The sequence below is a fragment of the Nannobrachium achirus genome (genome assembly GCF_963921795.1).
Source record: "Nannobrachium achirus genome assembly, chromosome: 8".
NCBI classification, from domain to species: Eukaryota; Metazoa; Chordata; class Actinopteri; order Myctophiformes; family Myctophidae; genus Nannobrachium; species Nannobrachium achirus.
Window position 1 is genome coordinate 35681569 of NC_137817.1, and position 25685 is coordinate 35707253.

Genomic DNA, 25685 nt, shown 5'->3' on the forward strand with positions numbered 1-25685 from the left:
TGGGCATTCCCAGATCACACTTGCAAATGAATTACGTCCTTGTCCGTTTTATGCCCATATATGGAGATCCCTGTCCCGATGTCATCAATATCAATTCAAGGGCAGACCTGGGAATGCCCATATGATATCTGTGTGGCTGGTTCAGATAGGGATCTCCATGCATGGGCATAAAATATATTTTATGTATGGATACATATTATTATTAATAAAGGATAAACTAAAATAAAAAGTCCATATATGGGCATTCCCAGAAACAAAATCCCTTTTATGCCCATATATAGAGATTTCTCATGTCATCAATCCCAGGCCCTAATGGCCCAAGAGCCTGCTTTACTCTGATTTACAGCCTACCTTCCCAGAAAACGTTAACGTTAAGTCCATATATGTATATGGATATATATTAATAAAGGATAAAATAAATAAAATGTCCATATACAGTATGGGCATTCCCAGATGATGCCCTGTTAGAGTACCCCCTTATGCTCATATATGGGGATCCCCAGGCATCAAACCCAGGCCCTAACTCGCCAAGGCTCTGCTTGGCTTTACTATTTAACATACGTTTTATGCCCATATATGGAGATCCCTGTCCCAATGTCAATGCCCATATTTGGTAATGCCCATATATGGACATGTTTTGACATAACATTGTTGACTATCATGCAGGGGTCTCCATATAAGGGTCACTGGTGGTCCGATATACATCACTGGCCGGATGGCCAAGAATTGGCGTGACCTCGTCCTTTAAGGCGAGGTCGCATGTCACCCTGAGGTGTCTTACTAGTAATAGTAGCCGATGTATAATGTTCAAACCTTTCAGCACCACAATGCAAACAAAAGGACCACAATGGAGACAAGCCTCTGGGGCTTTTAGTGATCCTTTTAGCATAACCTTTGACTGTTCTACCTGTAGGCCTACTGTGTAGTAAAGTGTTCAATCAATCAATCAAACCTCCAAGCATGTGTGGTACCACACACCAGGGGGAGACAAAGCTTTTCTCCCTATCCTCTGGACAGATATGCCTGCATCTGAATTAATTTTTACTATTTTGTCAGTATAGATAGTCTTGTTGGCCTAACACCATAATTATTATATCATCAAAATGAAGCACGTACAGTGCTACAATGTTCCCCATGTTGCATGTAGTTAAATTTAATAAAAGAATGGGCCATCTTCATTTAAACTAAATCAACTGATTTGGTGACAATTAAAGAAATCACTTGGATTTGTAACGCATGGGAAACCCCTAAACAAAGAGAGAGAGAGTGTGTGTGTGTGTGTGTGTGTGTGTGTGTGTGTGTGTGTGTGTGTGTGTGTGTGTGTGTGTGTGTGTGTGTGTGTGTGTGTGTGTGTGTGTGTGTGTGTGTGTGTGTGTGTTTCACGTGTTTCTCCCATATAGTTATGGTTTCTCCACTTAATCCAACCTACTCGAACCCACCCCACGCGGTGCTGTCTTGTCTTGTCGTCCCGTCCAGAATGACACAGCCCATATCCATTTAAAACAAGAGAGGTGCATTCCACCGTGAATATCGACCAATCGGTAAAGAGGAGGGCGTGCAGCCTCCTGCCTTTACTCCGGTGCTTTGTGAGAGTGTGAAGTTTGGGTTTATCTGTGGACAGCTGCTGCTGAGAGAATGATGCACCTCAGCACGGATAGCTGCGGGATATCTTTCAACTTGCAGTGTATATTCTGGCAACTTTAACCACTACACTTAGTTTTAGGGTTTTTTATGTTGAAAGTTCTAGGCGTCCTCTCTGTGGCTTCACACTACAAATGGCTTGGATTATTTCCCCGCATCTGCACAGGACCGGTGCTGCGCTCATCATCATCCTATTCGCTGCCATTCTGACAGGTGGTGCAGTCGCGCAGGTTTTTGACAGTTATGGATTATCCTACGCCTTGAGATCCGAGCTGTCAGAGGACGCGATATTGGTGGCCAACAATGGAATACGCGTGCCTTTCGGGAGATCCGTCTTTATCGATCCGATCAACGACTTGGTCATTCAAGTTCAGCCCGGCGACAAGTGCAGCATAACAGTTCTCGACAACGACCCCTTGTCTCAAAGACCTGGACAGCTGTCTCCCAAAAAGTTCCCGTGCGAATTCGGTCCGAACGACGTGAAGTATTCCCACTACGGCTCCAGGAGTCCTCCGAGGGACAGGGTGAGGTTACAGCTCAGGTATGACACCCAAACGGACACGATTATAATACCGTTCATGATGGAGGTGGAAGTCGTGTTCACACAGTTGGAAGTGCTGACCAAAAACATGCCACTCACGGTTGACAGGCTGCTGGGCACCAGCAACCCCATTGATAGAAGGATCTTAGAGTTCACGTTTGACAGAAGCGCACACCAGTGCAAAATAGCGTCTCTCTCCAGTGAGAGCGCGCTGCCCAGATATGGAAAACTTGTGGATGAGAGCAGTCTCGGGAAGATGGTTGACTGTGATGAATTCACAAGGATGAATATCCGCTATCAGCACACTTTTGCTTTCAAATCACCAAACAGGGATTATATCCCAATGCTTGTAGAATTGCAGGATAGAGAAGGCAATTTGCTCAAACAGGAGTTTTTCCAAATTCTGGTGCGAATTAAAGAAGGGGAAGAAAACAGCGCTCCTAAACCAAGTTTTGTAGCAATGATGATGATGGAGGTGGATCAGTTTGTAATGACAGCTATAACCAGTGATATGTTGGCTGCGGAGGATATTGAATCTAATCCGGATGATTTAATTTTCAATATCACATCCCCTCTGTCATTTGAGGAAGGGTACATAGTGAGCACTGATGACAGGAATTTGCCAATAACTTCATTTTATCAAGCCGATCTCAAAGACCTGAAAATAGCCTACAAACCTCCTGCTGTGGATTCAGACACTGAGCGCATTTTCCAAATTGAGTTTGAGGTTGTGGATACAGATGGGGCTGTGTCTGACCCTTTTGCTTTCATGATTGTTGTTAAACCTATGAACACGCTGGCCCCCGTGGTGACAAAGAATACTGGACAATTGCTTTATGAGGGGCAATCCAGGCCACTGTCTAGTTCACATAATCTTGAAATCAGCGATGAGGACAATTTAGACAAAGTTAGAGTCAGTGTGATTGATGGGCTTCGGCATGGAGAGCTGACTGTTTTGGGCTCCAGGAGGAAATTCTTCACCCCTACAGACCTTGATGCGGGAGTTGTTATTTACCAACATGACGGAAGTGATACATATAGTGACAATATTATTTTCAGGATGACTGATGGCAAAAATGAGGTGGAATTTCTGTTTCCTATCACCGTTGTGCCCACTGATGACGAGCCTCCCATTATCAATGCCAACACTGGTTTGATTCTGTTCAAAAACCAAATGATGCCAATTTCCCCTCTTATGCTCAGCGCAGCAGACATAGACTCGGAGGATTCTACCATAAAATTCACAATAGAGCCTCCCTTTTCCACTGTTGGAGAAGTACTACTCCGACAGTCCGAGGCCCCAGAAGACCCATCGACTTGGAGGTTTAATGCTGAGGATGAACTATACGAGAAAGTAGTAACCGAGTGGCTGCAGCAAGACATTACCGATGGCAAACTGTTTTACAGGCATATAGGACCGCACAGCACCAGCACAGTCATGGATCAGTTTGTGTTCAGAGCTCAGGATGACAACGACCCGCCTAACCAGTCTAGTGAGAGCTCATTCATCATTAAGGTTCTGCCCATTGATGACATCCCCCCTGAACTGTATCCTGGCACTACTCTGCAGATGACTGTACACGAATATCAGCTCACTTACTTTCGCAAAAAATTCCTCCGCTACACTGACCTGGACTCGGAAGATAGGGATCTTAAATACATTATCACTCTGCCACCGACAGATACAGACAAGAACAGCCCTGTTGTATTGGGATCCATCGTGTTAACCGAACGACCAGGAACTGAGGTCACAACCTTCACTCAGGCACAGATTAACCACCACAAAATAGCTTACAAACCCCCCGACCTTGAGCTAGGAATCACTACTCATGTTTTAGAATTCAAGTACTCTGTGGAAGATACCTCTGGGAATAGCGTACCTGGGGCTTTCACCATAGTTCTACAGCCGGTTGACAATAATCCACCCGATGTAACTAACACTGGCTTCACAGTCTTTGAACGCGGCACACACATCATTACAAGTGCCGAGCTGGACACCTCAGACACAGACACTGACAGTAAACAGATATTGTTTACAGTCACTCAGCCTCCGCTACATGGCCATATGAAGTTTACGTTCACTGACATGGCAAAAGGTGACACTTTCAACCTTGATGACATTGCTGGTGGTAGAATTTCCTACATTCACAATGGTGATGAATCAACAGCTGATTCGGTGCAAATAGATGTCAGTGACGGTGTCCACACCGTTCCAATTACTATCAGGGTTACTGTGAAGCCCATTGACGATGAGACACCGACTATCAGCCTCCCAGCTGGCACGATCGGCTCTTATATCGATGTGTTGGAAAACGGTGCAACGGAAATCACGACCAATGTTATTCAGGGGAGGGACGAGGACACAGATGACCTGCGCTTGACCTTCATTGTGGAGGACCCACCAGATTTGGGTGAAATCTTAGTGAGAGGTGTCCCCTCAGGCAGGTTCACCCAGGCTGACATCATCAATGGTCTGGTGGTCTATGCACACACCAGTGGAGAACTGGGCTTTACCACAAAGGATGATTATTTCAATCTCACACTGACTGACATGTCTGATGAGTGGACTGTAGGTGGTAATAAGGTCACTGGTGTCAGGGTTCATGTCACTATTCTTCCCTTAGACAGCCAAGCACCAGAGGTCTTTGTGGGGCCACAGTTTACTGTTGTGGAAGGAGAGAAAAACATGATTGACATCCTTCATATAAGCGCTGATGACGTAGACACGCCCAGTGATGACCTCCTTTGCACAATCATAGTCCAGCCAACCTCCGGCTATGTGGAAAATATCTCCCCGGCCCCGGGTTCGGAGAAGTCCAGGTCAGGGACAGCTATTAGTGCTTTCACCATTAAGGACATCCGACAGAATCACATTTACTATGTTCAAAGTATTCATAAAGGAGTAGAACCAGTAGAGGACAGGTTTACATTCAGGTGCTCGGATGGAATTAATTTCTCTGAGAGGCACTTCTTCCCCATCTCCATAATTCCGGCTAATGATGAAAATCCTGAGATTTACATGAGAGAGTTTGTCGTTATGGAAGGTATGAACATAGTGATCGACACACCCATCCTGAATGGTGCTGATGCAGATATCCCCTTTGATGAGTTGACATTCATTGTCACGAGACCACCCAAGCATGGAAATATTCTCAATCAGCTCACTACTGGCACTGTACCAGTCACAAACTTTACCTTAGATCAGATCAGGGAGGCCTCCAGCATTGTATACGAACATGATGACTCGGAGACCACAGAGGATAGCTTCGATGTCCTTCTGACAGATGGTAAATTCAGTGTGGAGAAAACCGTAATTGTTATGATTATCCCCATCGATGATGAAACTCCGAGGATGGCAATCAATGATGGACTTGAGATAGAGATTGGTGACGTGAAAGTCATAAGCAGTAATGATTTGAAAGCCACTGATTTGGACTCTGATGACAGCACACTTACATATATTGTCCGCTACGGGCCTGGCCAGGGGTATTTGCAAAAGACAACGCCTTATGGGACATTCCAAAATATCACAGTTGGAATGAACTTTACACAGAGCGAAGTGGACCAGGGATTGATTATTTATATTCACAATGGACAAGAGGGGATTCGTGACCTTATAAAATTCGATGTGACAGACGGCATCAACCCTTTGATTGACAGGTACTTCTATGTCACTGTGGGTGGTATCGACATGGTTTTTCCAGATGTTGTCAGTAAAGGCGTTTCCCTGAAAGAGGGAGGCAGAGTGACCCTCACCACAGACCTGCTCAGTACCAGTGACCTGAACAGCCCAGACGAATACCTGGTCTTCACAATCACCCGGGCCCCAATGAGAGGACACCTGGAATGTACTGACACCCCTGGGATGCCCATCACATCCTTCTCACAGCTCCAGCTCGCTGGCAACAAAATCTATTACATCCACACGGCCGACGATGAAGTGAAGATGGATAGCTTTGAATTTGAGGTAACTGATGGCTACAATCCGGTGTTCCGCACGTTCCGTGTCTCCATCAGTGATGTGGACAATAAAAAGCCTGTTGTAACAGTGCATGGCCTGGTAGTAACTGAGGGTGAGAACAAACTCATCACTCCCTTTGAGCTTACAGTGGAAGATAGGGACACTGTAGACCGACGTCTGAAATTCACAGTCACTCAGATCCCTGTACATGGACGCCTGCTTTTCAATAACACCAGGCCTGTCACCACCTTCACCAAGCAGGACCTGAATGAGAACTTGATCAGTTACAAGCATGATGGCACCGAAACGGCAGAGGACAGTTTCTCCTTCACTGTCACCGATGGCACTCACACAGACTTCTATGTGTTCCCGGATACAGTATTTGAGACTCGTAAACCTCAGGCGATGAAGATTACCATCTTCTCTGTGGATAATGGAGTGCCACAGATCGTGGTGAACAAGGGTGCCCCCACATTGAGGGTTTTAGACACTGGTCATCTGGGCTTCTTGATTACTAGTAAGACCCTGAAGGCGGAGGACAGAGATAGCCTACCGGATTCTGTGACCTTCAAGGTCACTGTGGCTGCAGAGCATGGTTACCTCATCAACCTCGGCAGAGGAAATGCCACTGTCACCACCTTTACTCAAGGTAAGGGGAAAAGAACTGCATTGTAAATGTTTTGGGAATAAACTATATATCCTATATGTGCAAAGCTTTGCTCGTGCTTATCATAAATAATATAAGTATAAAATGCACTCAGTAGAGAGCCAAGAGCTTCCTTCTTGGCAGAGGTCTGCAGGTGAGGTCTGCTGTGTGATTGTCCATTTTGGGAAAAGATTCAAATCCGATTTCATAAAAGTTTTAAATAATAACTTGTATTATTGTATTCATTAATTTACCATCTGACAACTGTAAAGTAGCGCAATTATAAAAACAGAAATCATGGGCATTGCCAGTCAGAGGGTGACTCATACTGCAGGTCGTGGTCAACCAGCAAGCCAGTGGCTCTGAGCTCAGCCCAATGACACCCCACGCTGACATAATACTCCTGTACATACGTGCATCATATCATGCCCTGTTTGCGTAGTTGCTTTCTTCTTCCTTGCTCCATGACAACTCTTTCAACAAATCTGATGCAAATCCTCAAAACATTTAGGAGAAATCCCACCAGACAGACTCCTTAATTGGCGGAGGTACTGTAATTATTTTCCATTGCCAGAGTTGCTCAGCAATTCTCCCACTTTAACAAGCCTATATACTCATATGTTAATCAGGGTTCCCAACTGAGAAAAGGAAAACAAGTTTTAATGCGAAAGTTTTGATTTTCACTCTGGAGATGTGTAAATAAATACACAGTAATTTACAAAAATAAACTTTTCCAACGCCTCAGGCTGCCAGTTCACTAGAGTAGTATTTCTTTGTACAGTAGCTAATATATAAAATGGCATTATAGGCATGATGATGGAAGGTGTACACAGGGAAACATGTCAGTCTGACTGAGACATGGCCTTTGTCACAGGACCCACCCATCTAGTGTAAAGGGACTAGAGGGGATCAGTGTACTCCTTGTACGTCCTCCTGCTTGCAGTTATTGAACCACTCTCTGAGATGCTCTTCTCAGGAAACCTGTTCAATATTTCAAGAGATCTTGCTGGGATAAACAGACGGCCAATAAAGTCTCTATCCCTTCATGGGTATTTGAAATTGTGGCTGTGCATGTTTATGAGCCAGCAGCTTTGAGAGGAAATGTTTGACATGAAATATTTAATATAATATACAGTATAGCAAGGGCTGGTGTGAATTTCACATTCTGTCAGATTGTAGATGTGTAGTAGGATGTATAGAACTGTATATTAATAAATAGTAAAACAGAAGACTTCGGTAAAGCCCCTGGAGTCTAGTTTGTTGTTCTTTAATGTGTCATTCAGGATACAATTTGTCAACCAGTCTTGGCATGCCTCTAAAAGCAATAGTCATGTCATTGTTTGTGTGGTATTCATGAATTAATTGTGTTGTTGTTGAGAGCACATTATATTTATTTATTTATATCAATATTTTCATCTTTCTTTTCTAGCTGACATTGATGACATGAAGATATGCTATGTTCTGAGGGACCATGACAATGCTACTAGTGACATCTTCCATTTCTCCATTGAGGACAAGGGTAAGTTCCAATTGGATAAATTACCAAATATAATTTGATATTTCAAGAAGATTGGACAGCATTTATGCTCTTTTAGTAGCAAACTAATTTTCAGACATTTTATTTCATTTTTCATTTTTGTGAATGATGCATTAAATGAGGCTTATTGACAAATAAGCCTCGTCTGGGCAAGTTCAAGATGGAAAATCTTGAACATAACCTTTTCATGTAATGCGCTGGGGCAAGTACAGTACACCACACCACAAGGTAGTTTTTATCGTGTCAACAACCTTTCAGCTAGGTATATTGAGTTGCTTATCCTGTCCCAACTTGATCTCATTAAAGTTTAGTGCTCACTGAAATGGCAAAGGAAAATGATCTGTTTGATTGCGACCGTAGGTCGCACTTTAATATGTGAAAGGTCACATCTTGTCCGTATCTCTGTCTTTAACGCCTGACACTGTGGTTCCCCTGACACATCACTGTGATTGATTGATTGATTGATTGAATCATTTATTTGGCAATTATTGAAAAACAAGACAGGTATATACAACATGTACTGTATGTGAACGGTCACATCTTGTCCGTATCTCTGTCTTTAACGCCTGACACTGTGGTTCCCCTGACACATCACTGTGACATCACATGTTGTGACATCACAGCCATTCCTCCTGGTTTGCGCTTCTGCTCTCTGTGTGGCCTTGGTGGAGCTGACTACCATCACCATATATTTAAAAGTCCAGATATAGTATGGGTATTCCCCAGAATCCCTTTTATGCCCATATATGGAGATCACTGATGTCATCGATATACATCACTGGCCAGATGGCCAAGACATGGCCCATATCTGTGTGGCTGGTTCAGATAGGGATCTCCATGTATGGGCATAAAAGGGATTATATGTTGTGATGTCATGGGAATCACTCTTAACAGAATCCCTTGTATGCCCATATATGGAGATCCCTGATGTCATCAATATTAAGCCCATATCTAACAGGACTTCATATGGGAATGCCCATATATGGAGGAAGACTGTGTGGCTGGTTCAGACAGGGATCTCCATATATGGGCATTAAAGGGATTGTATGTATATTGTCACATATGATAGACATCATAGGATTTTCACATAACAAATAACTGAGTAAGCATGTTTGGGGTCTCACAGCATATCTCCATGGATCTCCATATATGGGTACATCACTGGCCAGATGGCCAAGACATGGCGCGTCGCCCTGAGGCGTCTTACTAGTAGTCTATCTAATGTGTCTCACAGAGGCTAAAAGGACTACCAGCATCCCCTAAAGCCTGTGCTGCTCCTTACACCCAACTGGACGAAAATGGTTTGAATTGACTGACATTGCAGTCCTTAGAGCCTTGTGTGTTTATATATTGTATATAGAAGGATTAACACATATTGTAAACAACACCAAAAGCTTTAGGTGAGATTAAATAATTACCATAATGCAAAAAAAAGTGCCTTTAAACAGAAAACAAGTGGAAATCTGGGCCTAATAATGGCACTGGAGGAGAAGCCAACTTCTGCATCCTCCAGGGAACATGAAGGTCAACAGCAAACAATCCATCCAGTAGTTTTGAGATATTGCCTTCCTTTGAGCAAGAAATTAAAAATATTTATTATGCTTTGATTATAGTGCTTCAGAGGCATCGTTTTTAATTTTAGCAAGAGTAAAATGAGCAATCTTCCATCTCATGTTAGACGGATTGATTGAGTGTTTGCAATGGAAAAAGGTACAGTGTCATGACAGTACAAATCACTGGTACATCCTAGTAAGCGTTATGGCCTATTTACACATGAACCACTTTATGTATCTCATATAACATTGAAAGACAGACGGATAGAACATAGTACTTAACATAGGATAACATCAATTACACAAGCAGAAGGGGAGGGAAAAAGGGGAGGGAGGGGTGGAAACATGGGGGGCTTAGTATATTTACAAGTCTTGAGTAGCAGCTGCCTGAAGGTGACTTTTCATACCAATTTTGAAGGAGACTAGGGATTTGCACTCCTTTAAGGCTTGCGGGAGGGCGTTCCACATGTTGGTGGTATAGCTGGAAAACGAATTAGAGCCTTTTCTAGTTTTAAATCTAGGTTGAACATGATTAGTGGAGCTGCCCCTGGTGTTATGATCGTGGATATCCTTGACCTTTAGGAAGTAGTTTGTTAGGTACATGGGTATCTTGGAGGTGTAGGTGTAGTATCTAGTACACCACCAGGCCCGACAACAAACAACCAATGTTAAAATAACACATTGGATGGATATCAGAGCTCCCATGTCCATTAACATTCTTTATCAGTGAATCCAGGATATTTTTCTTCGTGGTGAAACTCCTTGATGTACTGGTGACGGCTGGTGACGGCTTTTGGCTTTACACACAATAAGATGATCTGTTTACTTAGTTAGACACACAGGCCAGCTCAGGCCACCAACATCCCGACATTATGGACCATTCATTGAAGGGCTTCTTGAATTAGGAAAAATAAAGGCTTTCACATTTAGGTATGCAAGTGATGAGGCCCTGTGTATGGTTCGAGACGATCATGCTGGTGTCGCCTGTTAGTGGAAGTAGCATGCCTGACAGTGTCTCCTTTCTTCTGTCCTTCTGTGGTGATGAGGGAGCACAAAGGATCCCACTGACAGAGGCCCTCTCTTTTCCCACAGGCACATCAGTGGGCCCCTTAAATGCATTTCCCCATCCCTCAACCTGGGACTAATCTGTGGCTTCAGTGAAATAATAGACAGGTTAACCGCAATGCCAACAGGTGGATGGGGGGATAATGTGTGTGTTGACTAAAATTAGACTCTGCTTTATTGAGAAGAGACACTGAATGCCAGGACTTTTATCGGTGTGGCTTGTGGTGGCGAAGGCCATTCAAAGCTCCACTGATGTTTAGTCAATTCCATTCAGTCCTGTTATTTTTTGTTAGTTTATTAGTTTATTAGTTTATTTGTCATGGATCTCTCTTTCTCTTGATCGTTTTTCTCTCTCTCTCTCTCTCTCTCTCTCTCTCTCTCTCTCTCTCTCTCGCTTGCGCACATGCACACATACAGTAGATATATTAACTTGAATACTCTGTTTAGGCACAAGGAATTTGCATTTCTGCATGCTGTTAATACTGATGCCTTCTGAAAAATAGCTCACATTTTCAGACTAGAGATAAGAGGACCATACAAAAAACAACTCTCTAATTTTGTCTTCACATTACACCTGGCACATCTCATCGTCAGATGTCAAACATATGCTTGTCAGTCATAGTCATCACCTTTATAGACAGTTAAAGCTGAAAGTGTCATCACCTGACAAGTGATAACAGTCAGTGCACTTAGAAAACAGCTGCCACAGCAGACCATTGGAATGGCATGCACACGGTCGTGCAAAGTGATGGAGAGCCTTCAAGTGATGTGACCCATTCGTATGGAGCTGCCCTAGGCCTACTACATATTGTACACAAGCTTGTGAGGTAGCCACAGAGCTGTGATTCTTTGAAGGATTTGAGCTGTGCTGGTGGTTGCTGCCCTAAATCCCCAGATAGAGCCTCCAACTCTTTGAAGGAGGAGGAGCTGAGAGGTGTACGCCAGCAAACAGCATGTAGTCTGTCATGTTCAGCAAAGAAAATAAAGATGAAACCCACTATTTCCCATGTCAGGTTCAGTGGCATGTATGTTCAGTATTGTGCAAGTACACCTGCTGTTACTACAGTATTATTATTATTATATACTGTACATACATTTTAGAAAATCTACCTTTCTTGTCAGAATGTTTTCATGTTTTCTTTAATTCTTTCTGATAACTGTGAATTAATGCATTCATATGCATGTGTGTGGTGTGCATGTGTTATTATGTAGTCCTGGGGTACACTGCATGTTTACTGTAGAGTAACAAAGTTTGACGTCATTTACACATCCTACCTGGTTCAAGTCCCCCCCCCCCCCCCCCATTCTGAATTACCATAGACTTTTTTCATATCGCGTCATATAAGAACTGTGTTCCAAACATAAACAAATTATCTCAGCGGTTTGACTCATATGAATATGAAGAATCAACTGATGGTGAGAAAACGCTTTTTTTACTGTCGCCAAATTAGTTAATTTTTTGCTAGAAACAGTATCAAATATTAGTGACTGACTATCACCTGCCCGACAATATCGCAGAGACAGTTTGTTTATTTTTGGACCACAATGCTTATATGAGACGATGTTAACACTATTGCTCTAGGTCTGAGATTTCTGAACCTGCATTTTGTTAACCTTTGCACAAGTGAACAAGTGAAGCTTTTGGTCATTCTTCATCACTACATATTAACCTTTTGGCTGAAGTTATACAGGTTGTAAGGCCTGATATCTTGGACAATATAATGTCCAATCTCAGACAGGATTGGTCATGCTTTACTTGACATCACAATCTCTAATATAAATGGTAAGACGTAATTCATTTACCAGTGGATTCCTTACTACTCGCATCAGTGCAAACACACTTGCAATTTCCCAGAATTGCACCTTTGTGTGTGCGTGCGTGGTGCGTGCGTGCGTGCGTGCGTGTATGCGTGCTTGTGTGCGTGCGTGCGTGTGTGTGCATGCATGTGTGTGTGCGTGCATGCTTGTGTGTGCGTGACTGTGATGTGGTGTGGTGTATTTCTGGCCTGCAGCTCAATTAAACAATACAGCTGAAAGCCTGCTCTCAGCTGCCATTGTTGCTTTTGCTCAGCTCTAACTTGAGAGCACTGGACTGAGACTGGTGTCCTGCCCAAGTGATTGTTTTAAGGTTCCTGTTTACACTGCCCATCCAAAAGGAAAGCAATTACCGAATGCACTCACCATGAGACACATCTCCACTCATTTAGTTACCGTTTTCTTTTGGTGGAATGGAATGTGTGAACAATACCATGTTGGTCCTTACAATATTTCGAGTGTTTTTATCTTTCTTGGAATGCAGCCACAAGCTTGTTCTTCCTGATAAAGTTCAGTTCCTCAGTCTCGGCTGATGGATTATATTGATATACTGTAGATCAGGGGTCTTCAACGTTTTCAGGCCAAGGACCCCTTAGTTGAGAGAGAGATGAAGCAGGGACCCCCACAACCTTTTCATAGATTCCATTTAGTTTCATAATTGACAGCACAATCATCATTGTATTTTGGACTCAGGTCAATTTGTGTTTTCAGATATTTAACCACTTGAACCGTCAATACTTAATAAACTTTCACTCTGTACCGCTCTTTTACCCCTCTACACCAAAGCTCTTTGCCGAAAAGTTCTCTGAATATGGACGCTATGGTTCAAGTGATTAATATAAAAAAGAGGAAAAAAAGGTTTCTATCACACAAAGATTTGGAGGACCCCCTGTAGTAACTCTGAGGACCCCCTAGGGGTCCCGGACACCCTGTTGAAGACCCCTGCTGTAGATGACGCAATATATTTGACGTGAGCTGCATGCGCCTACTGTAGTTCTCCCCTGGTGGTGATCACCTGCTACTTGAAGTGCGTGATTCTGACGATAGAGAGTGCGAGCTGATAATTCCCTACAGAGTTCAAATATATTCTGTTTCTGCTGAAGTAGAGATACTCTTGTTCAGACAGTCTCTCTCTTTCATGCAAAGTTGCATTGGTTGCAGAATAATGCAATTCTTTCAATTTGAGCTGGTGGAAATGTCATTTTCATCCAAGGATAAATACTGTATCTAGTCTACATTGGAGAACCTATTGTAATCTGCTCTTTTGTTGGATACTTTCTAGCCATGCCATTGAGATATAAAGAAGCATTTCTGTTAAATTAGCTGAAATAAATTAGCTTTTCAGTTCACTTCACCAATAATAACAACATTGAAACTAGGCAACATAACATGTGACACAATGAATGAAGGCACTGAATAATGTACTCTTAAACTCCCTTTTGGAAGAATAAACGTATACTTTGTTCACATAATTTGTGTACTTGACAAGTCTGCAGAACATTGTGAAAGTGTTTACACTGAACCTCTTACTTGAACGCGTTTTCCGTTTGGCTAGGAAATGAAGCAGGCACAGTGGTCCTTTATTCCTGGGTCAGGGTGGTTGAGTTCTGCCTAAAGCAGATGACAGACAGGGGTCATAATCTGTGAGGCGTTTGTGTGTCTTGCCATTTGTCAGGCTTGTCAAAGCCTTGAATGAATTATCACTGGAGTCTGAAGTCGCACATTCATTAGTTTGTGTTTCTGTATTTACCATGTGAGGAGAAACAACGCACCTGGACTAAGTTGGGAACAAAGTTTTGGAACAAGAGATGCTTTAATTGCCTACACGGTGTCAGAGCCTTGATTGTGTGTGCATATCGTCACTGACGGGCAGAAGCCTTGTATCTCCAAGTTTCATATTAGTATGCCCTGCTTCATCATACAAGACTGTCGCACAAGGCTAAAATAGCAGCTCTACAAGCACACAACGGTGTTTGAAGTAGATTGTCTATTTTCACTATTTTAAATCAATTTTAAAATTATAAATACAAAACGAGTTTGGACATGCACGGTTTCCACCCGACAACGACGATACGCACGTCCAGTGGTGTGATATGGATTTTAGAAGTGGTGCCCCTCTAAATTTGTGACGTGATGATTCATGTGCGTGCATGTGAGGCGCGCGTGCGTGCAGCTAAATAAGTCTGGGCTCGCCGAGCCCAACCGAGCCAACGGCATCTCACCCCTGCGCACGTCTATGCGTGTGTTTGTGTGTGTGTGCCTTCGTGCGCGCGTGTGCATGCATGCACGTGCATCATGTTAGCTGTCAGGTAAACTGTTGTGTTTCGGTGCACTCCAGCCCATCACGCTGTCTCTGTAGGACTGGGGCGCATTCAGGTGAGCTTACCTGAGCACACACAACAAGCCTTAGCTGTCCCAGCCAGTTGTTTGTGGAGCTCAATCTCTGTCTGCCTCCAGCAGCTAATCCAGCCAGTCAGTCAGCATCAGGGATGTCCCAACTGACAGACAGACTGCTGTGGCCTTTGTTATGTTGTTCATTCCATGCTACCCATCCTCCCTCTCATTCTGTCTGTCTGTCTGTCTGTCTGTCTGTCTGTCTGTCTGTCTGCCTGCCCTCTCCCCTCCCTGTCTGTCTGTCTGTCTGTCTGTCTGTCTGTCTGTCTGTCTGTCTGTCTGTCTGTCTGTCTGTCTGTCTACCCCCTTCTCTCCCTACCTCCCTCGCTCCCTACCTCCCCATCTGTCTGTCTGCCCTTCCCCTCCCACCCTGTCTTTCTGTCCCCTTCCCTTCCACCTCCCTGCCTTCCTGTCTGTCTGTCTGTCTGTCTGTCTGTCTGTCTGCCCCCTCTCATCATGTCTGACCCGTTCCCTCCCTCCATCCATCCCTCCCTGTCTGTCTGTCCTCCCCCTTCCTTCCTAAAGGGTTAAGGAGGAAGGATGAGAATGAACTACTTTAAAAGTTCAAAGTCAGCAAATATGACCGTGCTTCTGTACCATGTGGGAAGTGAGAACTTTACTGCCACCTTTTCTAATTCCCTTTAGTCGGATTTCCTGGTGGATTGGATCTACAGTCTGGAACAAGAAGCATATTCCTCATTGGAGCATTCCCTTTGCCTTTACATGGCAGTTGCTTGAAACATGGAGGAATGTAATTCCCCCCCTCCTCCTCCTCCGCAGTATTCTGTGCATTTATGAACTGCCTTACCTGACTCACCAGGCACGATGGCTTGTTATTTCTGCTCCATGAAACTAGATACAGTACATGTGTGTCAAAGTCATCATGAATGCCTTGAGTTCTCAGAAGTGACTCATGCTGATTTATACTTGGTTGCGCGCCATGTCGCACTGAAAAAATCCGATCTACATGCTCACAATGTGTCATGCTGCAACGTGTTGTGAGCTTGTAGATCTGATATTTTTGGTGTGCAATACCGGCACGCAACGAAGTATAATAAAATCAGGCATCAGACTGCAATGTCACGTCTTGTGCTATGTTGAGCACCTATGCTTTCTATTATGCTCAGCAGTGATTGCTCGTGACATTGAGTGCAGGCTTGAATCCATCTCTCTATGTGCCCTACCTTTCTAATCCCAGGTTCGAAAGGGATTAGATTTCTCTCTGTAGCGTGCCAAAGCACAGCACACGTAACAGAGAACATGTAGTTGCACTCGCACGCAAATGCAAACTTAGCAGAATGTGTGTATGGTAATAATCCCTGATCCCAGCCCTGGAAAAGGTTTTGTCTGTGTTTTTCCTACCCCATTATTTATGAAATGACTACCCCCAGACTTATATTAGGTGGTATAAAGGACATAGTTATAGTACTGTATAGTTATGGTATATGGTGTATTATTGTATACATGGTTTTCCATAGGCATCTCTGCAATGCTGTGGGAAATTATATAGCAGAGCCTATTGTTCTTGTATTCAAGAAGTGTTTGTGTGTGTGTGTGTGTGTGTGTGTGTGTGTGTGTGTGTGTGTGTGTGTGTGTGTGTGTGTGTGTGTGTGTGTGTGTGTGTGTGTGCGTGCGTGCGTGCGTGCGTGCGTGCGTGCGTGCGTGCGTGCGCGTGTGTAGTTCTCGTCATAGTCCATCTGTGCTGTAGCTTATAAAATATTTGTTAGTCATTTTGTTGGGGGGGAAATGTAATGTTATGATAAAACATCTGGTACTTGATTACAGAGCTATTCTCAGGTGACAGCTGCTTCACATTGAAGATGGAAACGGAATTACAGAGAGGAATCTGATAAAAGTCGATAATTTTAGATGGAGTATGGTTTGTCTGGCTTGCTGTTTCCTCATTTCCTGTCTCTAACTTTGAGGCTTGTTTTTCACCACATGAAAAAATACAAATACATGTCTATTTTCAATAACATCACACCTCTTTCTCTTTGCAATTTACATCCAAACTCAAGTACTCTGTGAGGGAAAACCATTCTGTTGCCTTCCACTGTTATGCTCCAAAACATTAGCCGTAATTGGGTCGTTCATTGTGACAAGGTCAATGACGACCCGCTATGACACGATGAAGCTCTGGCGGTGCCAGAAACTTTGGGCCATGTTCATGCAGATGTGTAGCTGGTGAGCTAGTTGTCATAATGAATGTTATATAAAATACAACAGCCTTCCAAGATGTTACAAATAAAGGGAAGGTCGTTGTATGAGTGTTAACAGGTACTACAGAAAAGCATACTGTGGCAATTTTTAAAGGTTTCATGTGTTAAAGCATAAGGAGTCAATTATTATCTGCTAGTAGACCAATATATGAATAATTGCAGGAAATATTGTGTGCTCCCTTTTAGTCAGGTTGGTTATGTATTTTTGTCGGATTTTTTTGAAGATTTGTAAAACTATACATTTTTGGAATCTTCAGAGCATGGGGAATCCAAAAATCAATGTTCCCATTTGCACAGACACCTGCAAAGCCGCCATTTTGGACATTAAAAATGGCCGACATAAAATACATGATTTGTGCTATCTTGGCTTCTAGACAACCTAGAAACTTAATTAAACATGCCAATCCTATGTTTTCTGGGTCAAGGAATCGAATGAGTACATTATGGGTGTAAAATGTTCCGGCCCCCCACCCCCTTTCTGGGGGTTATCTATTTTGGGACCTCCCAGAACAGTACGCCAGCCAGTTAATGTCCTGTTTTAATAATATTAGAGTTGTTTTGTAGGTTTTAAAACATCCTGAGTTCATTTATCACACTTTTAAAGCAGCCAGAATAACCCTTCTGACTTTTGGTTGGGGTCTTTCCTCACCTGGGACCCCCAGACAGACCCCTGAGCCTATCTCAGTAATCACTCTGCTCCAGAACAATGTTAAATTAGATCATAATTGAAGCACAAAAGTTGTAGCTGGGCTCTGAAAACAAAAAGTAGTAGTAGCAAATACCAGGGGTCTTCCGCGGGGGGGTCCGGGACCCCTAGGGGGTCCTCAGAGTTACTACAGGGGCCACCAAATCTTGAAGGGATTTGAAACTTTGAATGTTTTTATGTATCCTGGGTTTATGTATTGTACTTTGATGGTTTATTAGTATTCTCAGTATTATTTATATCATTTTTGTGTTGGACAGTTATGGTTGACAGGTGTTACTGCAGGGAATAATTAAGGTATTGCAACTTCTTATTTTGGGCATGCAGACTAACATGTCCATTTATTGCACTGCATTCACTGACAACAACAACAACAACAAACACACACACACACACACACACACACACACACACACACACACACACACACACACACACACACACACACACACACACACACACACACACACCTGTGTTATCGTCACCCCAAAACCCGCACCCTATCCTCTTAAAGAGCCCATGGTCAATTATGCCTAAAGAGATTCACTACAATACAGTAATCTCAGACATGCAGGATCTATTCATCTTTATCATCGTCATCTTCTATGTCCAACCTAATAGTGTTGACAATCTCCACATAGCATAGAGTGAAAGGCAGGTTATTTGAGCAGCTGTACCAACCTGCTTTGCAGCCACATTTGATGAGCTCAAGGACTGCCTTTGGAGCCGGGAGGGAAAGACACATGACTGGAACATACCCTCCACAGAGCATTCCATCTATTTTCTTTGATTGGTGGAAGCTCAGGGAAATTTGTCAGGTATGATTTATACCGCATTGTGACATTTGTGACAGTTGGCACGGAGGATATGTGGTAGCAGTGCAGCACGAGTTGGTTGTTGGACCTTTAGAACTGTAAACACGGCATGCAACATGCCCCAATGACTGCAATGTTGATTAATAAGCTCAGGAGAAATGGAACCTTTGCTAAGTGGTTAATGGCTTTGTCATCATTGTCAGGCTTCAAGTAGGCGTTGACCCATGACGAATTGTGTAGCCCAAGGAACCCTTGACATTTGTGACATTCAATAACTTGAACTCGCTCAAATATATCTATTTACATTTTTTTGTACCTTGGCTTTGACAGTTGACAAATATCAGAGAAGTAACAGCAGGAGATGACAAAGTGACTGCAATGCAGCCAGAAGGCACGCACATCTAAAGCCAATGTTGGCTAGGTGCTAGACTAAAGCAGTGCATACAAATAGAACAATAAAAGTCTGCACACCAATTTATGCTCCCAAACATTACGTTTACTTGTGGTAACGTTTTGAGCCTACCGGCTCTTCTGATGAAGAGCCGGTAGGCAGGAGGACATCAGTGTCGGGTGACCAAACACATATGTCTCAAGGACTTGATGAGGAATCAGGGTATCATCCTCTTCCTGTGTGTGCACTTCTCAAAATCATGTCCCTTGATGAAGGTATCATATTATGATGCCTACTTTGTCATACTTGACAAATTCCCCTGAGCTTCCATCAAATGAAGAAAATAGATGGAATTCAGAGAGTGGAGGGTATGTTCCAGTCAGGTGTCTTGCCCTCCCTGCATCAAAGGCTTTTTTATTTATTGATTTGATTGAAGTATTTATTAGAGGTTTTGCATAGGAAAAAGTACAGTTTCATGACAGTTCACTGATACAAGGTCAACTAAAAGGACACTCAGGTAAGGCGTTAGATATTGAGATCCTTCGCTTTAACTCATATACAGCATAGGCAATACTTGAGCTCATCAAATGTGGCTGCAAAGCAGATTGCAAGGGATGGTGCAGCTGCTTAAACAATACAAACAAAGACAATGTCAACACTATTAGGGAGGACATGTATTGTAGTTAATCTCTTTGGGCATAAATGACCATGAGCTCTTTAAGAGGATAGGGTGCAGGTTTTGGGGTGACGATAACACAGAGGTGTGTTGTGTTGTCAGTGTGAGTGCAGTGCAATAAAGGGACGCGTTAGTCTGCGCGCCTAAAGTAATACATTGCAATACCTTAATTATTGCAATCCCTGCAGTAACACCTGTCAACCATAACTGTCCAACACAAAAATGTTATAAATAATACTGAGAATACGAAAACCATCAAATGTTACATAAAAATATTCAAAGTTTCAAATCCCATCAAGATTTGGCGGGTCCCCTCCTGTAGTAACTCTGAGGACCCCCCAGGGGTCCCGGACCCCCCGCGGAAGACCCCTGGTATTTGCTACTACTCCTTTTTGTTTTCAGAGCCCAGCTACTTTTATGCTTCAATTATGATCTAATCTAACATTGTTCTGGAGCAGAGCGATCACTGAGATAGGCTCAGGAGTCTGTGTGGGGGGGTCCCAGGTGAAGAAAGACCCCAACCAAAAGTCAGAAGAGTTATTCTGGCTGCTTTAAAAGTGTAATAAATGAACTCAGGATGTTTTAAAACCTATGAAACAACTCTAATATTATGAAAATTGGACATTAACTGGCTGGTGTACTGTTCTGGGAGGTCCCAAAATAGATAACCCCCAGAAAGGGGGTGGGGGTCCGGAACATTTTACACCCAACTCCTTCTATTCCTTGACCCAGAATACATAGGATTGGCATGTTTAATTAAGTTTCTAAGTTGTCTAGAAGCCAAAATAGCACAAATTATGTATTTTATGTCAGCCATTTTGAATGTCCAAAATGGCGGCTTTGCAGGTGTCTGTGCAAATGGGAACATATATTTTTGGATTCTCCATGCTCTGAAGATTCCAAAAATGTATAGTTTTACAAATCTTCAAAGAAATCCGACAAACATACATTTCTTAACATAACAAACCTGACTATTTGGAGAATTGCCAACCCATGTTGTCCTCTTCTGCATCATACAGTATGCTTAGTTTGACCTAGTCTCATCCCACGTGACAGGTAGACAATTCAACTCAAACAGTCTGACAAAGTGTATAATCACAAATGTACCTTTTTCCCATTGTGCAGTGCGACATGTAATGAAGTCATAAGACAGTACAGTCAGCAGGAAACTGAAGTACCTGTTGAGGCAGGGGCACACTGTGAAAAAAAGTTGTTAATCCAATTTTTCTCTTACAGTAATTAACAGAAGCAACAGCAATGCAATTAGAATATGGGTGGGATGGTATTTGTTTGACCTAGTTGCCAATGCCAAGTGCTGGAAGCTGCCAGTGCTTCTTTGCCGTGTCAGCGCCATTGTCTTTATGGAGGTAGAGGGGTTATCCCGCTCTATCAGTCCTTCACTCTCTCTTGTTGTGCTGCCAGAGTAAAGATAGGGATCCGGGGTTCACTTGGCAAAGACAAATTCCGGTGTATGGAAACCCCAGGCCCAGGCTTGTCCCCTGGATGATGATGTGTGTCGTCATCCCTGCCTTAGGATGTCTCTCTAGCAGAACTGAGATTGTTCAAGCACACATAAGCTGGGAGGCACAATGACCGATGCATTCCCCTGTGTCTGAAGTAATGCCATAGTGTGTTTTTAGAAAGTTAAATCCCTCTATCCATTTGTGGAATAAGGTGTTGTATATTATAATAAGGGATTATGAAGATCTAAAGACCCAATCATATAGGAACAATTTTCAGGGTGGTGAGGATTTCGACCTGCTTTGTAAAACCTGAAGGAAATAGGCTATGTATTTAATGTCAGACATACTGTACTGTACAACACGATCTCATGCATATACAGGATCCACACAACGATAGAGAATGTGTCTTATACAAGGTATTAAATCCCTAATATCCTAGCCTGTTTTATTTGAACCCAAATACATGATTATATGAAACAGAATAACATCTAAAAAGCCATTCCTTAAAAGTAACCCAGAGTGCCTAGTACCTAGAGGAAGCTGCTGACAATGTGTAGCAAAGATTTTGCTCAATAAATCACCCTGGATAATGTGTCTTTGTCTCCCGAATCCCAGCAGTGGGGCTGAGTTGCCCCTCTCAGCCATTGCCCTTTGAAAAGCTGCTGACAGCTGGGGTGAGGCTACAACGTGGCAACTCTCTCCCGACGGACCTGGGTGGCATATTTAGAACCTGATGGGTACCACCAACACCAACCCCCCCCCCCCCCCCCCACACACACACACACACACACACACACACACACACACACACACACACACACAAACACACACACACACACACACACACACACACACACACACACACACACAAACACACACACACACTCAAGCACATGCATACTACACACTCACATATTGTGCTGCGCAAATGCATGCATGCACACTGAACATTCATTCACCATGCAGATGTCTAGGGACCGCCAGCCTTATCATGTATTCTCTGATAAAGGCAGCACTGCTAAGATGTTGCATCAAGATGTGTAGCATCAAATGAATTTTAATAGATATCTGTCTTTGATTTATTTTGATGTGTCTTTGATTTCAAGCTGCTGTCAGCTTCGCTATGATGTTAGATTGTTAGGCCAGTGAAGGAAGGGGGAAAAAAAAAACGGTCTTGATTATGATATCAGTGGCGAGGCGTTATTGCAGGAAAATACATACTGTAGAAAGAATTACAGAGGTCCTCAGTTGAGAAGGTTTCCAGTTTGCGTGTTTCCTGGAAATGCGATGGGCGCGTGACTTGGAACTATCCTGCCTCTCATTTCCCCAGGTTTTTTTTTTCATGCACATGTTGACAAAAATCCTTTCAGGGATTCAACATATCGCCGTTGTCGGGTAGAAACCTTGTATCTCCAAGTTTCAAATGTGTAAGTTTTTTCGCAAAGTAAAGCCCTGCTTCATCATACAAGGCCGTCGCACAAAAGTAGTGGTGCGAGGCGTTGTGTGCTTGTAGATCGGCTGTTTTCACTAGTTTAAATCATTTAAAAAATTATAAATACAATACCAACGGTTTTGGACATACAAGGTTTTCATCCGACAGCGACGATATGTATGTGCTGTAGCTCCTGTTTACCACTACCACCTGCTTGCTTCCTTCCGATGTTGGGCTTGATAGGCAGGATGTGAGGACTCGTCAGGTTGGGGAATGGCAGGGAGTCCTGGGGAGATGAAAAGGTGCCATGTTCTGTGGGTTCCAGGGCAAGGCTTCAATCCGCTTCCTGACGCCCCAAGCCATGGCATTAAAGTGCTGACACGCAGCTCACTCTCTAAACACAGCCTGTGTTGACATGTTCTGAGCGCTCAAATGCAGTAGGTAGGCCCCTGTGGATAGGCAGCCAAATCTACATATGAACGGAGATTATTTTAAGATCTGTCATATGGGCTTGATTAGATGTAGCTATGGAACATACATGTAGTGTTGGTACTGTAGTGTTTCTCTCGACAAACTCTTTAAGAATACATAAATAGCGGATGGGTATATGGACGTCAGAGAATACGACTTCTGCCTTATAAGTCATGTCCTCTGCCTGGCTGCACTACATAACATACCGTACCTCATAAACTCAAATTTTCACAAGTAGCTAAAAAAAGATGTGCTCGAGTTGCAGGCCATTAAGAGAGCTATTATCGAGTAACTTGGATGCAATGCAAGTGAAAGCTAGTCTTGTTTAGCTAGAAATGTAGACCCTGTAAATCAGTTAAAGTTTTCAAACCCATTTTTACAAAGGGGCAGGCATCACAAACCAGTTTAACTCCAACCCTACTTTTGATTCATCAGTTACCACATTATACATACACAAGTCGGCACCTCAACAGAGTGCAGTCTAGTTATTTATATTGTTGTTATTATCATCATCATCATCATTATCATTATTATTACTAGAAGCTGGGCCGCCCTTCGGGCGGCCCAGCGTCTAGTCGGCGACCTGGCCAACTCGGAACAATGTAAATAGGGAATGAATGCCCCGCCCTTTAGGACCCGTTTTGACCATCTGTCTGCCTGTGTCCATTTATGCCCATATATGGAGATATCTGTATCTGTCTGTCTGTCTGTCGGCGTCCATTTTATCTCCATATATGGAGATCACTGCAGTTATAGTTCTGGGTCCATTTTATGCCCAGATATGGAGATATCTGTCTATCTGCGTCCATTTTATGCCCATATATGGAGTATCTGTCTGTGCCTCCAACTGTGTTGCAGACACAGTGCCGGTTCCCCCTTTAATGCAAACCTCATTATACCTGTTGTCATAGGACCCGTTTTGAACATCTGTTTGCCTGTGTCCATTTATGCCCATATATGGAGATATCTGTATCTGTCTGTCTGCGTCCATTTTATGCCCATATATGGAGATCTTTGACCATCTGTTTGCCTCTGTCCATTTATGTCCATATATGGAGATATCTGTATCTGTCTGTCTGCAATCCATTTTATGCCCATATATGGGGGCATTCATTTTATGCCCATATATGGAGAACGCGCGTGCCCGTGGGACGAACGGTTCTCGAGATACGCGGATTACATACATACATACATACACACTCACAGAGATTTTTTGTTGACTCATGTGGCGTACGTGATGTCAGAGCCTTTTATGAAGTGATGTCACAATGAGTCAGAGCTTTCGCCGATTTCCTCCGGAACAGCCTGGTGTCAACAATCAACCCCGCATAAGGAGATTCCGAACGTTTCGCGCCGGTTCGGGAAAACCGCGCGTCGGGTCGGGTCGAGACCTGGCACTGCACTCCGTGCCGCGGCGGGGAACGCGCGTGCCGAATCTGAAGCCGGTGGGACGAACGGTTCTCGAGATACGCGGATTACAGACACGCAGAGACTTCTCGCATTTATAGATAGATTATTAATATGCATTCTTTACATAATACATTATTTATGAAATGAAAAAACTAAACAAATAACAACTGATGTACATGACAAGAGCAACACATCCAAATTAAAATATTTGTTCCTCCTTAATCCACATTATCTGCGGATCTTTGCCTTCTATTTGTAATCAACAACACTGTTCCTGGGCATATCTTAGTTTCCCAGGACCGGGTCTGAGAGGGAAACGTTACATATTAACAAGAGAATGAAGTGAGGGAAACAAAGAATGACAATTAGGAGGACCAGAACTAGACGGCGGGGGAATCTGATATACTGTGGTGCATTTAGCTTTTCAAATCCCTCAGTAATTTCCTTGGACTGTTCCAATTACCATAGAATTGTTCTTTAATATGTTTAGTGGTATTACCAGTGAGAGTCTGGGTCATATGTTCTCTCTCTCTCTCTCTCTCTCTCTCTCTGGATTGTCATTATATTGGATTTTTAGATGGATTTGCATGGCCAGTTTAATTCAGAAACTTTGGGGATTTCTAGATAGCACTTACATTTCCATCTGAAAGGTGATGGTCCTTTTTTATGGATGAGTGAGTCACTGACAGAGCTTTCAACAGGGCAGTCTGTTGCAGACAATTTTGACATAGGAGGATCCTATTATGCCACAAATGCTACAGTGTGTTTATAAAAAAAAAAGAATTATTTTGAGTTATAAATTACATACAATAGGACACTTTAAATAGACAGGAAGTGTGAAGACAGAGAATCGCGATGATATGCATGTCTCTGAGCTGAAATCGAACCAGCGTGGGGACGTCACAGATAGATGACTAATCTCTCGAGACAGCCTCAGAGTCGCTAGGCTTCT

The 25685-nt window shown here is 43.2% G+C and overlaps 1 protein-coding gene across 1 annotated transcript in view; it reads left to right on the forward strand.

Annotated features, from left to right (window-relative positions):
- Nucleotides 1–1775: 1775 nt before the first annotated feature.
- The window catches only part of frem2b (FRAS1 related extracellular matrix 2b), a gene marked incomplete at both ends in the record, with an annotated part of 81347 nt that continues 57437 nt past the window's right edge, over nucleotides 1776–25685 (forward strand). The window contains 2 exons of the mRNA XM_080731393.1: nucleotides 1776–6792; nucleotides 8219–8308. Coding sequence (XP_080587519.1) covers nucleotides 1776–6792; nucleotides 8219–8308 — 5107 coding nt within the window. The remainder of the gene's footprint in view (nucleotides 6793–8218; nucleotides 8309–25685) is intronic.